This window comes from Mauremys mutica, chromosome 26, assembly GCF_020497125.1.
Source record: "Mauremys mutica isolate MM-2020 ecotype Southern chromosome 26, ASM2049712v1, whole genome shotgun sequence".
Lineage (NCBI taxonomy): Eukaryota > Metazoa > Chordata > Testudines > Geoemydidae > Mauremys > Mauremys mutica.
In genome coordinates, this window is record NC_059097.1 from 8,106,053 (window position 1) to 8,120,157 (window position 14,105).

General features: G+C 45.6%; 1 protein-coding gene across 1 annotated transcript in view; it reads right to left on the minus strand.

Moving 5' to 3' along the window:
* LOC123356619 (zinc finger protein 135-like) overlaps positions 1–9,799 on the minus strand; it is a gene marked incomplete at both ends in the record, with an annotated part of 37,559 nt that extends 27,760 nt beyond the window's left edge. Inside the window, 2 exons of the mRNA XM_044999980.1 lie at positions 6,557–6,570; positions 8,929–9,799. Of these exons, the coding sequence (XP_044855915.1) occupies positions 6,557–6,570; positions 8,929–9,799 (885 nt within the window). The remainder of the gene's footprint in view (positions 1–6,556; positions 6,571–8,928) is intronic.
* Positions 9,800–14,105: the final 4,306 nt, after the last annotated feature.

A 14,105-nucleotide genomic window follows, 5' to 3' on the forward strand; every position in this document is an offset into this window, starting at 1 on the left:
TCACAGACACAGGTAACTGCCTACTTCCCACCTACAGGGGTACAACTGGCTACTGAGGGAGGCGCACTGCTGGGGTTATGAGTTCAGGCCTGACCCAGAGCATCGGTTTTCATTAGCCATGGAGCTTCCCCGACTTGCTTTGTCTCAGTCACATGGAAAGTGCCATAGGAGGGTGATGAGAGTAAATTCTAAACTCTGAAATGTGGAGGTTGGCCCAGAGATTGGGATAAGGGGTTTGAAGAGAAAAAGCTCTAAGAGTATAAAACCAGACAGTCTCCAGGGGCAGGTTTGGTACCTAGGTACAGGGAGCCATTCGGGGGAGGGGGTTCACTTCCTCTGTTCAATGTCCTGAGAGGTATTTGAAGGTGAAGATAACGCCATGGCTAACAGGTGACTGGCATGTCCTGGGTTAAAGAAAGGAAGGGACTTGGGTTAATAGTCTGAAGATTTGCGTTACCGTCACTGTCTGACCCCCCTTCAGTGTGGAGCAGGTGTGTACGTTGCTGTGTGGAACGCACAGACTCCTGCAGAGCAGGGGCAGCTGTTTCCATGGCAGAGAGCCTGGCATTCAGGAGACTTTCTACACTTGCTGTTTTGAAGCAATTCAATAAAATAACGGTGGAGCTACAATGTCCGGTCCAAAACGCTATTTTAGGATCTAAACAGGAGGCTTCCAGCGCTAGCACACCTGAGCAGAGAGCTGAGGGGGGGGGTAACAGCTGCTGACTCTGAGGGTCCTGGGCTAAATCCACTTGCAGGTGGAAGTGTTTTGATTTATTTGATTTATAATGAGCACCAGCTACCAGGGGAGAAGCCCTGCAAGCTGCTGCCACTGGGAAAGGGCAGGGGAGAGGGAGCAAGAGGAGAAAGGCAGAGACATTGGAGACAAGGAATTGGGGGGAGAAGAAGGAGAGAACAGAGAGACAATCAATGATTGAAGCAGAACAGGTGTCCCAACTCCATCTTGCTCATCACAGGTGTTCAGAGAGACAGGTAGTTGCGGGTTTTCCAGTGTCAAGTCTGAACTTTGATTCTAACAATGTGTGTTGAAATATCAAGGGGATCTCCACATACCTGATCTCTTCCCTCTCCCCTTGTTTGTATTAATTTTTATTTTGACGTGTTTGGCTTAACCGTGATCGTCTCTTTCCCCGCCTGTATTGCAATTTGGGGGTTATGTTTATTGTGCCTCCCTTTTGTTCATGTCATTATAATTGTAACAGCAAAGGAATCTGCAGGAGCAATAACTGACTCAAAACTTCATGCAGGAACATCATACAAACAGCTCACGCAGCTGGAATCATAACTCGCAAGGCCAGGGGATGGGAGATGCAGGTTTCCAAGGGTTCTGTTTTTCTCAGATGACACATTCCAGCCCCTTGGATGCCTCCATCCTATATGACCTGCTGGACTTTGACACATTTATTGCCTCATTCTTTGGATGTGATTGTAACACAATGTGACTGAAATTAAACCACTTCCAGATGAGGAAACAACAGAAGAGAAAAGCCATTATCGCATTGGCTGGGAATCAAACCCAGATCAACTGTTTGGACAGCACCTACACACACCACTATACCCCCAATGCATCTGGCAGGAGTAGCTTTCCTGCAGGCTGTGTGTGCTGGCAATGGGGTGACACATGACCACAGAGTTAGTGAGCAGGGTGGATGGGCTGGAAGCTGCCTGGCAGCTGGGAGCAGAGTTAGGATCCCAGGGTGACTGAAAGGGGGCAAAGGTGAAAACAGATCTCACTGGGAGCTGGCCCCACACCTGCCCCGCCCCAGGAGAGGGGAACTGAAGCTCAACTTCAATCACAGAAAAATCTTCCCTGAGGAGGAAGGGGACAGCTTGTTTTAAAGACCAGGTTTGTGTTTGTTCCTGCTACATACAGAGGGGCTGGGTAGTGCTGATTCCAGCCCCAGACGCTGGGAGGATAACGAACAATTCAGGCTGCCAGTGACCTGCAGGAGGGAGATGATCTTTTGACAGTGACGGATGCCTCATCCTAAAGGCCTTTGTCTGCCCCCTTCCAGTGACTGTTTGGCACAGGAATGCAGCCCCCACTCCTGGGTCTCTCCTGGGGAAATAATGTTTCTGTGCAAAACACCAAAGCTTTTAACAGAAAGGAAGAAAAGGAAATAGCCACACGATGGGACTAGAACATAAGGAATGAAACACAAGATGCTTCTCCCCTGTGCATTGACTTTTAATCTTGTTTGTGGTGGTGTTGTATCCATGTTGGTCCCAGGGGTCCTCTGGGGCGCCGGGCATTGGCCACTTTCGGGAGAGGCTAGATGAACTGGTCTGACTCAGTGTGGCTGTTCGTATGTTCTAACTGCTGGTTATGGAGGAGACGAATTTCCAGGCTACACAGAACTGAAGAAGGGTACTGGGTTAGCTCCACAGCTTGTCTCTTTCACCAACAGAGGTTGGTCCTCTGCAAGCTCTTACCCTCACCTGCCTTGTCTCTCTTGGACTGTGAAAAGTGCTTTCTCTCCACTCCCCTTGGAGAGAAGTTAAGTTTCCCAAAGGGAAGACTTATCAGGCTGAAGCAATTGTATTGATTGTGACACTAGAATTGAAGATTTAATATTATAAATAAATGAGTCTAAACCTGAGGTTCTGGTTTTCACATTGTTTTTTCTAATTCAGTTCCCAATGCTCTTCTAGAAAGGCCTCCAGGCTGCCTGCCCAGCCCAGCAAACGTGGCCAGGAGAAAGCCCACAATGCTGCTCTTTCAGGTAGTTGAAGGCTGCTATCAAACCCCCCTCACTCCGTCAGTCCCCAGTCTGTGGCAGTGCATAGGATTCTTCCATCCTAAGTGCAGGACTCTGCACTTCTCCTTGTTGAACCTCCTCAGATTTCTTTGGGCCCAATCCTCCAATTTGTCTAGGTCGCTCTGGACCCAAAGCCTATCCTCTAGCACTTGGATTCTTTACATGCTTTCACAAGGCTGGTCTACACTGGGGGGGATCAATCTAAGGCCTGGTCTACACTAGGCGTTTAAACCGGTTTTAGGAGCGTAAAACTGATTTAACGCCACACCCGTCCACACTGAGAGGCCCTTTATATCGGTATGAAGGGCTCTTTAAACCGGTTTCTCTACTCCTCAATAACGAGAGGAGTAGCGCTAATATCGGTATTACCATATCGGATTAGGGTTAGTGTGGCCGCAGATCGACGGTATTGGCCTCCGGGCGGTATCCCACAGTGCACCACTGACCGCTCTGGACAGCAATCTGAACTCGGATGCAGTGGCCAGGTAGACAGGAAAAGCCCCGCGAACTTTTGAATATTTCCTGTTTGCCCAGCGTGGAGCTCCGATCAGCACGTGTGGTGATGCAGTTAAAAATCAAAATAAAGAAAGAGCTCCCGCATGGACGATGCGGACGTGATCGCAGTAAGGGCAGGCAACGCTGTTCTATCAGAGCTCCGTTACAGAAGACGAAATTCAAAATCATTTCTAAAAAATCTCCAAACAGACGCCATAGCAGGGACTCAGCACACTGCTGCGTGACAAGCGTAACGGAAAGCCAAAGAATCAAATGGACGCTCATGGACTGGAGGACTCAAGCTATCCCACAGTTCCTGCAGTCTCCGAAAAGCATTTGCATTCTTGGCTGAGCTCCAAATGCTTCTAGGGTCAAACACAGTGTCCGCAGTGGGTCAGGGCATAGCTCGGCAATTTACGCACCACCCACCCACCCCCAGAAGTGAAAGGGAAAACAATCCTCTCTTGACTCTTACATGTCACCCTATCTTTACTGAATGCTGCACATAGACGCGATGCTGCAGCCGTCAACACCAACATCTTTGCTTCCCCCCCTCCCCGCCATGGGTGGCTGATGGTGCAGTAAGACTGATACCCATCGTCATCATCAGCCTATTGGCACATGGGGCAGTGCAAAAGGACTGGTAACCATGCCGACTAGCATCAGTTAGGTCGATCAAGGGTGCCTGGCCCTAATTTTTCCTGGTAGATGGTGCAGTATGGCTGGTAACCATCCTCATCATAGCAACAGGGGGCTGAGCTCCATCAGCCCCCACCCTTCATGTGTAAAAAAAAGATTCAATTGCCCCTGGACTAGCAGCGGGATGCTGGGCTCCTCTCCTCCACACACCTTACTGTCCTGTCTGGACTATCATAGCAGCTGGAGGCTGCCTTCCACTCATTTCTCACTAACAAGTCACTGTGTCTTATTCCTGCATTCTTTATTACTTCATCACACAAGTGGGGGGACAATGCTATGGTAGCCCAGGAAGGCTGGGGGAAGAACGGAATCAACAGGTGGGGTTGTTGCAGGAGCATCCCCTGTGAATAGCATACAGCTCATAATTTCTGTGGGATCTGACACAGAGCAGCTGTGCTCTCTGGTTCTCTGATACAGTGGTTCTCTAGTACACTTGCCCATATTCTAGGCAGGACTGATTCTATTTTTAGATACCAAAAAGGAGGGATTGACTCAGGGAGTCATTCCCAATTTTGGCTTTTGCGCCCCTGGCTGATCGGCCAGGGGCACTTATGACAGCAGCAAATGGCACAGTGCAAAAGGACTGGTAACCATGACCATCTTATTACCAATTTATGGTATGGTAGATGGTACAGTATGGCTAGTAACCATCTCTGCTGTCATGCAAAAGCAAAAGCATGCTTCTGTGTAGCGCTGCTGAATTGCCTCTGCGAGCGGCATCTAGTACACATACGGTGATAGTCACAAAAGGCAAAACAGGCTCCATGATTGCCATGCTATGGCATCTGCCAGGGCAATCCAGGGAAAAAAGGTGTGAAATGCTTGTCTGCCGTTGCTTTCCCAGAGGAAGGAGTGACTGACGACATTTACCCAGAACCACCCGCGACAATGATTTTTGCCCCATCAGGCACTGGGATCTCAACCCGGAAATTCCAAGGGGCGGGGGAGGCTGCGGGAACTATGGGATAGCTATGGAATAGCTACCCACAGTGCAACGCTCCAGAAATCGACGCTAGCCTCGGACCGTGGACGCACACCACCGATTTAATGTGCTTAGTGTGGCCGCGCACACTCGATTTTATACAATCTGTTTTGCTAAATAGGTTTATGTAAATTCGGAATAATCCCGTAGTGTAGACGTACCCTAAGATGCAGAACTTCAGCTACGTGAATAGCGTAGCTGAAGTCGAAGTATCTTAGATCGATTTACCTCTCGCTCTCACGGCGTGGGATTGACATCTGCGGCTCCCTCTGTCGACTCCGCTACCGCTGTTCGCACTGGTGGAGTTCCGGAGTCAACGGGAGCACTGTCGGGGATCGATATATCACATCTAGATGAAATGCGATATATCGATCCCCGAGAAATCGATCGTTACCCACCGATACGGCGGGTAGTCTAGACGTACCCAGAGAGCGAAGAGCACATGTTCCATGATTTCATAGGGCAGAGTTCTGTGCTATCGGGAGTTTTCCCTGTGTGGATTTGACAGGTGGATCAACACAGAGACACATTATGACCCTTCTCAGGGTGCTGAGGGCTGTGAGTCTCCTTGTTGCCACCTGCCACAAGGAAGAGGGAGTTTTCCATTTGGATGTTAGTGACCAAACTCACCAGCCTGCTGGAACTCAAGCGCCCTCCTCTGAGCTACAGCAGCCACCCTAACCCTGAGTTCCTTCAATGTGTCCCCCTCTGGGGTCCAGCTTGGATCACCAGATACTCAGTGAAATCCCAGATCCTCTCTTCCCCAAGTATCCCAAGGTTACTAGTTTTACTGTGGACCATTTCTACTGTATCTCACACAGCACCTGAGTACAGTTATCGAACAAGCAAAAAATTTATTTAACAATGGATAGAGATTTAAACAAATGTACATGAGTGATGGAAACCAACTGTTACCACTAAACAAATGCAGAAAGTGATAGTATAGAAAGGCCAGCACAAAAAACAGAGAGAGGAACAATAAGATACTAAAAGGACAATGATTGGAACTCTCCACTTCTCTCAGTCTTTGGATTGATGGGCAGTAGAGCTGTAGCAACAGTTGAGGAACCAGGGTAAATTAAATCTAATTAACTTTTCAAGATTAGCCATCATTTCCTGTACGACTAACAGAACACAAAAACAAGACAACTTTCAGTTTTCCAAAATAATTCAGATTATCACACAGTCTCTTACTCTTTAACCAATAACTTCACCTATCATTTCATTTTAATTGGTAACAATAACATATTCAAAGATCACAAATTCTTGTCATATATGTTAGTTTTCTTTTAATCCCCATTGCCAACAACTGAACCCTGGTTCTTATTGTGGTTTGTCCCAACCACTTCTGTGAGTTCATATATCTCAGGATTTTCTGCCATATGTGTTGGTAGAAGGGGTCTTCTATGTCAGAATGTTTGCATCATGGAGAAAAATACCTCTCTTTTCACACTTTTTAATCTTTCAAAGTAGGAGGAGGTAGAGAAGTAATGTAGATGCATAAAACACAAGAGAAAACTAAGGTCTGGTCTACACTAAAGACGTTTATCGGGATAACTATATTGCTTAAGGGTGTGAAAAATCCACACAGCTGAGCAACGTAGTTACACAGCCCTAACCCCCCGTGTAGATAGTGCTACATGAGCGGGAGAGCTTCTCCTGCCAACATAGCCACCACCGCTTGCGGGGGCTGGACTAATCAAGTCCGATGGGAGAACTCTCTCCCATCGGCTTAGAGCATCTGTTATTGCAGTGCTACAGCAGCGCAGCTACATTGGTGCAGCTGTGCCAACATCAGCTTAATTGTGTAGCCACAGCGTCAGACACAAAACCATAGAATCAGGACTCAACATGCGTGTTTCTGGAAGTCTGAAATTGGAGGCTGACACATTTGTTGCCTCATTGGTTACCATAATTTCTACAGCCTGAAAGTCCTTGTTACCCAACCAGGCAGCCAGTTTGGGATCCACAGGGAAGGACTGTCCTATGAAGCACTCTCTCTTTGCATCCAAACAGTGAAGGATGACTGTTCTCAATCTAACCCTGGCATACTTTGGAAGTGTAATCAGTGACACTGAACTAGGAAGTGGAGTTGTACAAACAATTTTCCTTGGGTCACCATAGCTTCCTTTACTGGGGTGGAAACCAAGAACTGGGTGTGGACTCTTTCAACCTCAGCTCTTTCCAAATCCTTGGTCTTGGATAGGGTACATTTACACTTCTCTGAAGAAGAATCCTTTACAAAACCACTTAAAATCTCAGCAGTGTTAATGAGGAATGGCTTCCTGAAACATGCCCAGCTTTTCTTTAATTCGGTGGCACAGGTCCAGGGAAGGGACTGGATACAGGCCTGGATCAGAATCTTCGTTAGTTACCAGAGCTGGAGATTCTATTAAAAATGGCTATTTTTCAGAAGCTATTACATTTTCAACACTGGTTTCATTTTATACACATCTTTAGCACCTACAAAGGATAAATTCCACCAAAAACTCCACTTCTATTTCCTCAACATCTATGTCATGAGGGGCTGCATTTCCCATACCATAGGATTAGCTAGGAGAGATCGTCTGTAGGGCCTGGGTTACAAATGCTTTGGGAACCAAACACATGGGCATTTTGCCTAGTTCAAAACCACTTACCATGGAATTCTCTTCCCAGATCATTGGAGACAATATTGCCTTAAACAACTGAAATACACTGTGATCAGATGCACTTCCTTCAACTAGTTGGGGTTCTGCTGTTGTTCACCATTTCTGAGTGGAGATTTTAAATCACTGCTGTTTCTTTGTTAGCCTGTCCAGTAAATTAGAGAGTTCTCTCCTGTTGATAGAACTGCACTTCAGCTTTCTCCATGTCATCATGGAGGGATGGGGAAAAAGCAAAGCTGAAATCATAAATGAGGCCTTTAGCAAAGGGTCATTGTCTTAAATTCTTCAATAAATCTGAGCTACATCCTATCAAACTGAACTAATATCCAATTGGGTGACCAAACAGCCTTCAGGAAAGATAGAAACCCACATCACAGAGAGACAATACATGACAAAGAAAGTGTCAAGTGAAATTCCAGAGCAGGTTACATCTGATTATTCAGAATTGGGACAAGAGAGTCTCCCATCACATTCTCCTCTGATCCATTCAAACCTGCTTCACTCATCCCTGTCTCAATAGTCAGTTATGTTATTTACAACATTTTTAGTATCCTAGCATCCCAATGAGGGAAAAACAGCCCTCTTGCCAGAAGTGGCTTTACAATAGATGGAACCTGGAATTTAAACTCCAATAACACTGTATTTGGGATCCATTTGAATTCCCATCCCAGGTCTTTGACACTTTCATCTCCAGTCATAGCGACTCTGATATAGGATTAAAGAAGTCAAAACATCATCTGCAAACACAGACAACGGAGAATGCTTCATCACATGACACTTATGAAGTGGATGGATAGCATGTGATGAAGATAAAGTCTGCCTGGCTCAGGCAAAAGGTAAGAGTTCTGCAGTGATGGGGAAGGAGGGACTCTCTGAGTCACCCCATCTCCTTCCAGTGTCACAGAAGCTGTAATTATACTTTTTTCCTGCCCCTGCTCCTCTTCATTTACATATAATTTGAAAAATTCCCAACATAACTGCTCTTCAGCACAACCCAGAGCAATGTGAGAACAACTGGCAAGGATACAATCTGTATCACTGGTGACTCTAACAATAACTTTGCAATAGGAGGAATAGTATAAACGTGATGCTCCCTGGTTCCTCATAGGAACAGCACACTCCAATTACTTGTGGGACAATAGAAAGGACAAATAGGTCCATTTCAAAAGAGGGTGAACTGCAAAAGGCAAAAATGAGCCACTCATCTGGACAAGCTGAGGGATAATGGTGCTGCAAACAGTTCAAAAAGTTTTAAAAGTTACTATATGGGAATCAGGAAAAGTATTAAAGAAAAGAAAGTCTTGATAGCCCTAGAGATTTTTACAATGTTGATCTCCCTTGCAGATTCTCTGATGGCTAACATGGGTTGAGCTGCGATTGAAGGTTTTCCTACACTCACGGCATTCATAGGGCCTCTCCCCTGTGTGGATTCTCTGATGTTCAGAAAGGGCTGAACTCTTAGTGAAGCATTTTCCACACTCACAGCATTTATAGGGCCTCTCCCCTGTGTGGATCCTCTGATGGGTAATAAGGTTTGAGCGGTGATTGAAGGTTTTCCCGCACTCTCTGCATTCATAGGGCCTGTCCCCTGTGTGGATTCTCTGATGAACAGAAAGGGCTGATTTGTGACTGAAATGTTTCCTACACTCACGGCATTCAAAGGGCCTCTCCCCTGTGTGGATTCTCCGATGAACAGAAAGGGCTGATCTGTGAGTGAAGTTTTTCCCACACTCACTGCATTCACAGGGCCTCTCCCCTGTGTGGATCCTCTGATGTCTAGAAAGGTCTGATCTGTGAGTGAAGCTTTTCCTACACACACTGCATTCATAGGGCCTCTCCCTTCTGTGGATTCTCTGATGAACAGAAAGGGCTGATTTGTGAGTGAAGTTTTTCCCACACTCACTGCATTCATAGGGTCTCTCCCCTGTGTGGATCCTCTGATGTCTAGAAAGGTCTGATCTGTGAGTGAAGTTTTTCCCACACTCACGGCATTCAAAGGGCCTATCCCCTGTGTGGATTCTCTGATGTTTAGAAAGGTTTGAGCTGCTAGTGAAGCATTTCCCACACTCACGGCATTCATAGAGCCTCTCTCCTCTGTGGATTGTTTGATGCCTAATAAGGTGGGAGCTGCGATTGAAGGTTTTCCCACACTCACTGCATTTGTAGGGTGTCTCCTGTGTGTGGATTCTCTGATGTACAGAAAGGGCTGAGCTGCGAGAGAAGGTTTTTCCACACTCACTGCATGTATTTTTTCTCTTTCGCCTGAGGATATCCTGCTGTGTTGTGGTTTCCATGAGGACCTTCTGAGTTCCCCAACAGGAAATAAATTTATCCACTTTCTCCCCTGGCTGGTTTCCTTGCTCTGTTTCTGGTCTGTGCTGAATCTCCCAGGATTTTCCTTGCTCATGACTCCTGGACACATTCCTTTTCCATCTTTGCGATAATGCTCTGTTTTTACCCACTGGCTCAACATTTTCAGGCTGAGAATTCTGCTCCCCTTTCTCACATGCCATTGCATCACCTGCTGTGATAGAGACAGAAACCTCAGACAGGGATGGAAAGGAGAAGACCAAACAAAAACAAGTGCTGAAGACAGGTCAAATAAAAATCAGGAGCTGAACTCCCCCAAACTCTTCCCCCAAATAGGAGAGAGGAGGGGGATGAATTCAGCCTTCACATCCCATCCAAATACGCAGGGGGAAGGGAGGAAGCTACTGCCTGGTGTCTGCTAGGATCTATAGGAAGCCATGAACTATATTTACCCTGAGGATACAACCCCTGCTAGGGATAATAATGAACTGAGAGAGCTCCCCAAGGGCTTTGTAGGGCATCCCAGATGTTTCCTTCAGGCACTTACAGATTCTGAGTTGGTTTAATGTTTCCTCACCTGTGCAGGAAAATCTCAGGATCTCTCTTCCCTCTGAACCCTGGAGGTCTGGGACCCATGGCTCTTCCCCTTGTTCCAGCTGGGAGATCACATCAAGTTGGAAAACTAGAAACCCTGCTCAGATGAAAGAAAACAAAGGAGTTCAGTTGATTTCATAAGACTTGGTCATAAAAAAAACATTCTATTAATTTAACTTCAGTGCTTAGTGTGACCTGGTGGGCCAGGGGCAGTTCTCACTGAAAATGCCAAGATCAGGGCAGGCTGAAAAAGGGAGAGCAGATGCTCCCAAAACTGATGGTTAACACTGAAGTTAAACTCACTGACCAGTCACCAACTGTGTTTCTGATCCCCCACACAGGTTATCGAGAAGCTGAAAAAAGAAATCACACGGTCCCCTTTATTCCATCCCAGTTCTCTGACTCCTAATCAGCAGCAAGGTCCAGTACAGTGAGAGGTTATTTAAAAACTCTGCTCACATAAACAAAGTGTTCCTCTGACCCCAAAGGGTCACAGCCACATCACCAGGTCAGTATAGGTTTGGATATTACCCAAAATTCCATCCTTCCAGACAATCCTTTAGCATCTAAACTAAAGGTTTAAATGAAAGAAAGACAGAAAGAAGTTAAATGGGAAAGCAGTCAGATACATTCCAAAATGGATATATCAGGTTCTTAGCAGTATTGGTGAGTTGCTGGCTTGAAAGTCCGTCTGGAACACATCCACAACTTGGATGGGTCATTCAGTCCTTTGTTCCAGGGTTCAGTTTGTAGAGAAGTTGCTCCAGAGGTAGGAAGGGGGATTGAAGACAAAATGGAGATGATGCAGTTGCCCTTTACATTCCTTTTGCCATGTGTCCTGTACTTCCTGTGTCCCAAACACAAGCTTCACAGCACGTGGCATGGAAAAGCCTTGAAGTTCTCATTACACAGGCATACCCCGGCATGTCTTGCTGACTCAATAGGTGTATCCCCTTGGTCCTTTCCATGGGCTCATTGTACAGCTGATGACTCTCAATGGGCCATCAAACAGGCTAGGCAGTGTTGATCCCAATATGTCTGGGGGTGTCACCCAGAAATACTGCACAAGTCTGGAAATACAGATATACCCTACATATCTATAACTCACAATACAAAGGTGATACAAACATAGAAACAAAATTATTATATTATTATTATTGGCAAATCATAACATTTTCACTGACACCTTACATGGCATATCTAGCATGATTGATTGCAATTTTATCAGATTATATTATTATTTTATTATTAATACCAAAGAGTCTCACAATTCCATACAGTGTCACACTTGGTAAACCAGTGAATTCCCAGGACCAGTTCCCCAGGTCCTTGAAGATGCCGAACACTGTGCTTATGAGGGACTGAAATACCCACATATCTGCTGGGAACACACACACAGACACTGTGTCAGTCTATGCCCCTGTGTTCACTCTTCTAGAAAATTGTGATCAATTTTGTACACAGTATGGCTTGTGAGGTATCATTTGAAAACACATAACCTACTGAATATTATCCTCCTGTTAAAATGTGTAGTAACACTCTATGTAAAGTTATGAGATTTTACTGTATGATATTACTGAAAAAGTCACAATTCTGAGGAACACCCACAGAGCAGTTCCTCAGAGACAGCAAGGCAAACAGCTGGTCAAACAGCCATTCTCCTGCAGGGGGAAGGTGTGAAGACATTTACATTCCATCGCAATCCAGAGCAGTCAGGAGTTGTGTCATCTGTAATCCTGGGTGAGATTCAGTGTTCTGCTGCTGGAGATCCCCTGTCTGGATACGCCCAGCCAGCATTCAAGGCTGCACCGAGTGTCTGTGTGATAAGTAACCCTGGACTGGCAGCTCTGACTGCAGCTGCCTGCTTGTTACATACCAAGCCCATTCTGGTTTGGGTAGAGAAGGCTCAGGGTTTGAGAGAAGGCCGGGGGTAGGAAGCTTCTATTCATTATGCTGGACCTAACCCCCAGTTTTACTTGAATAAAGAGGAGATATTTGGCACTGTGTGATACTGCTCCTGTGCTCTGTTCCCAAAGTGTTCTGCAGCTTGGGAGGGTCTCTGGTAGTGTGTGTGTGTGTCACTGGCATATTGGGGTGATGCTGAAACACGACAGAGTAGAGGTGGCATTATGGGGGTGGCATGAACCTTCACTCTTCATTTCCCCTTTCAAGAACAGAGGGAACAGGAATCCTTACCCAGCGAGGTCACATTCTCATAGTTCTGCTGCATGACATCCCAGTAGAGGGCTCTCTGAGCGGGGTCCAGCAGAGCCCATTCCTCCCTGGTGAAGTACACAGCCACTTCCTTAAAGGTCACCGGCTCCTGAAAGAGCAAGAGTCCAACACTCAGTACCTGCTGCCTCACTCACAACCCCCCTATTCATGGAACAGCAGCACCAGGTAAATGGAAGCTCCGGGAGGCACATGTTAACAGAGTCCCACCTCACCTAGCTTAGAGCAGCCAGGCGGCATCAGAGGGTAGAAAGAGAGAACCTTTGTGTCTCCCAGCTGACAGAGGGAGGCAGGATCTTCATATTTATCACATACCTACTAGCCAGAGCTTGATATAGGAGATGGGGCTGTCTCTGGACCCTACTGGTGTCTCCCTGGTAGGAATCCCAACGCTCTCCAAATTAAATATACAGAAGAAAGGGGAAGTCAATAGTAAAGAATAGAAGTTAGAAGGTCAGATTTGTAGAAAACTGGTAAAGAAAGCTATCAGAAATCAATGACCAATGAATGACAATAAGAAGGAAGATTTTAAAAGTATATTAAGTGCAAACTTAATCCTAACAATGGTACTTTACTAATAGAAATGGCAGAATTATCAAAAATAATGCAGAAGAGGTAAAAGTCCTCAGTAAATATTTCTCTCCTCGATTTGGAGAAAAACAGATGATGTACTCATATCATAAGATGTTGACGACGACACTCTTTCCATTCCAACAAGAAGTCATGAGGACATTAAACAGTAGCTATTAAAGTCAGACATGTTTAAATCAGCGGGTCCAGATAACTTGTATCCAAGACTTTCTAAAAGACCTGAAGTCTGACATCTATGTTCATCAAGAGAATGGAGCAGCCAATACTGGATTTCATTCATTAATAAAGAATCAAAGAAGGGTAATATGATTAGTACCCATTAACAAAGATTTAGAGAAAATAGATCCTATCAAACTAACGGGATATCCTTATTGGATGAGATCAAAAGTTTGGTTGCAGCTAATAGTACTGATGTAATATACCTAACTTCTGAAAGGGATATGACTTGATCAGCACAATATTTTTACTAAAAAAACTAGAATGATACAAAATAAACATGGCATACATTAAATAGATTAAAAACTGTGATAGTAAATGGGGAACCAGGGTCGAGTGGATTTCTTTCTAGCAGGTTCCCACAGGGATTGGTTCTTGGCCCTGTGCTATTTAACATTCTTATCCATGACCTAAAAGAGTGTATAAAATCATCACTTATAAAGTTTGCAGTTGTCACAAAGATTGGGGTTGGTGGTAACTAATGAAGTGCCACTAGATTCAGGCTCCATCACTGGGAATCCGGGAAGTTGTCCCAGCCCTGGCTGGAGGGTTATTTCC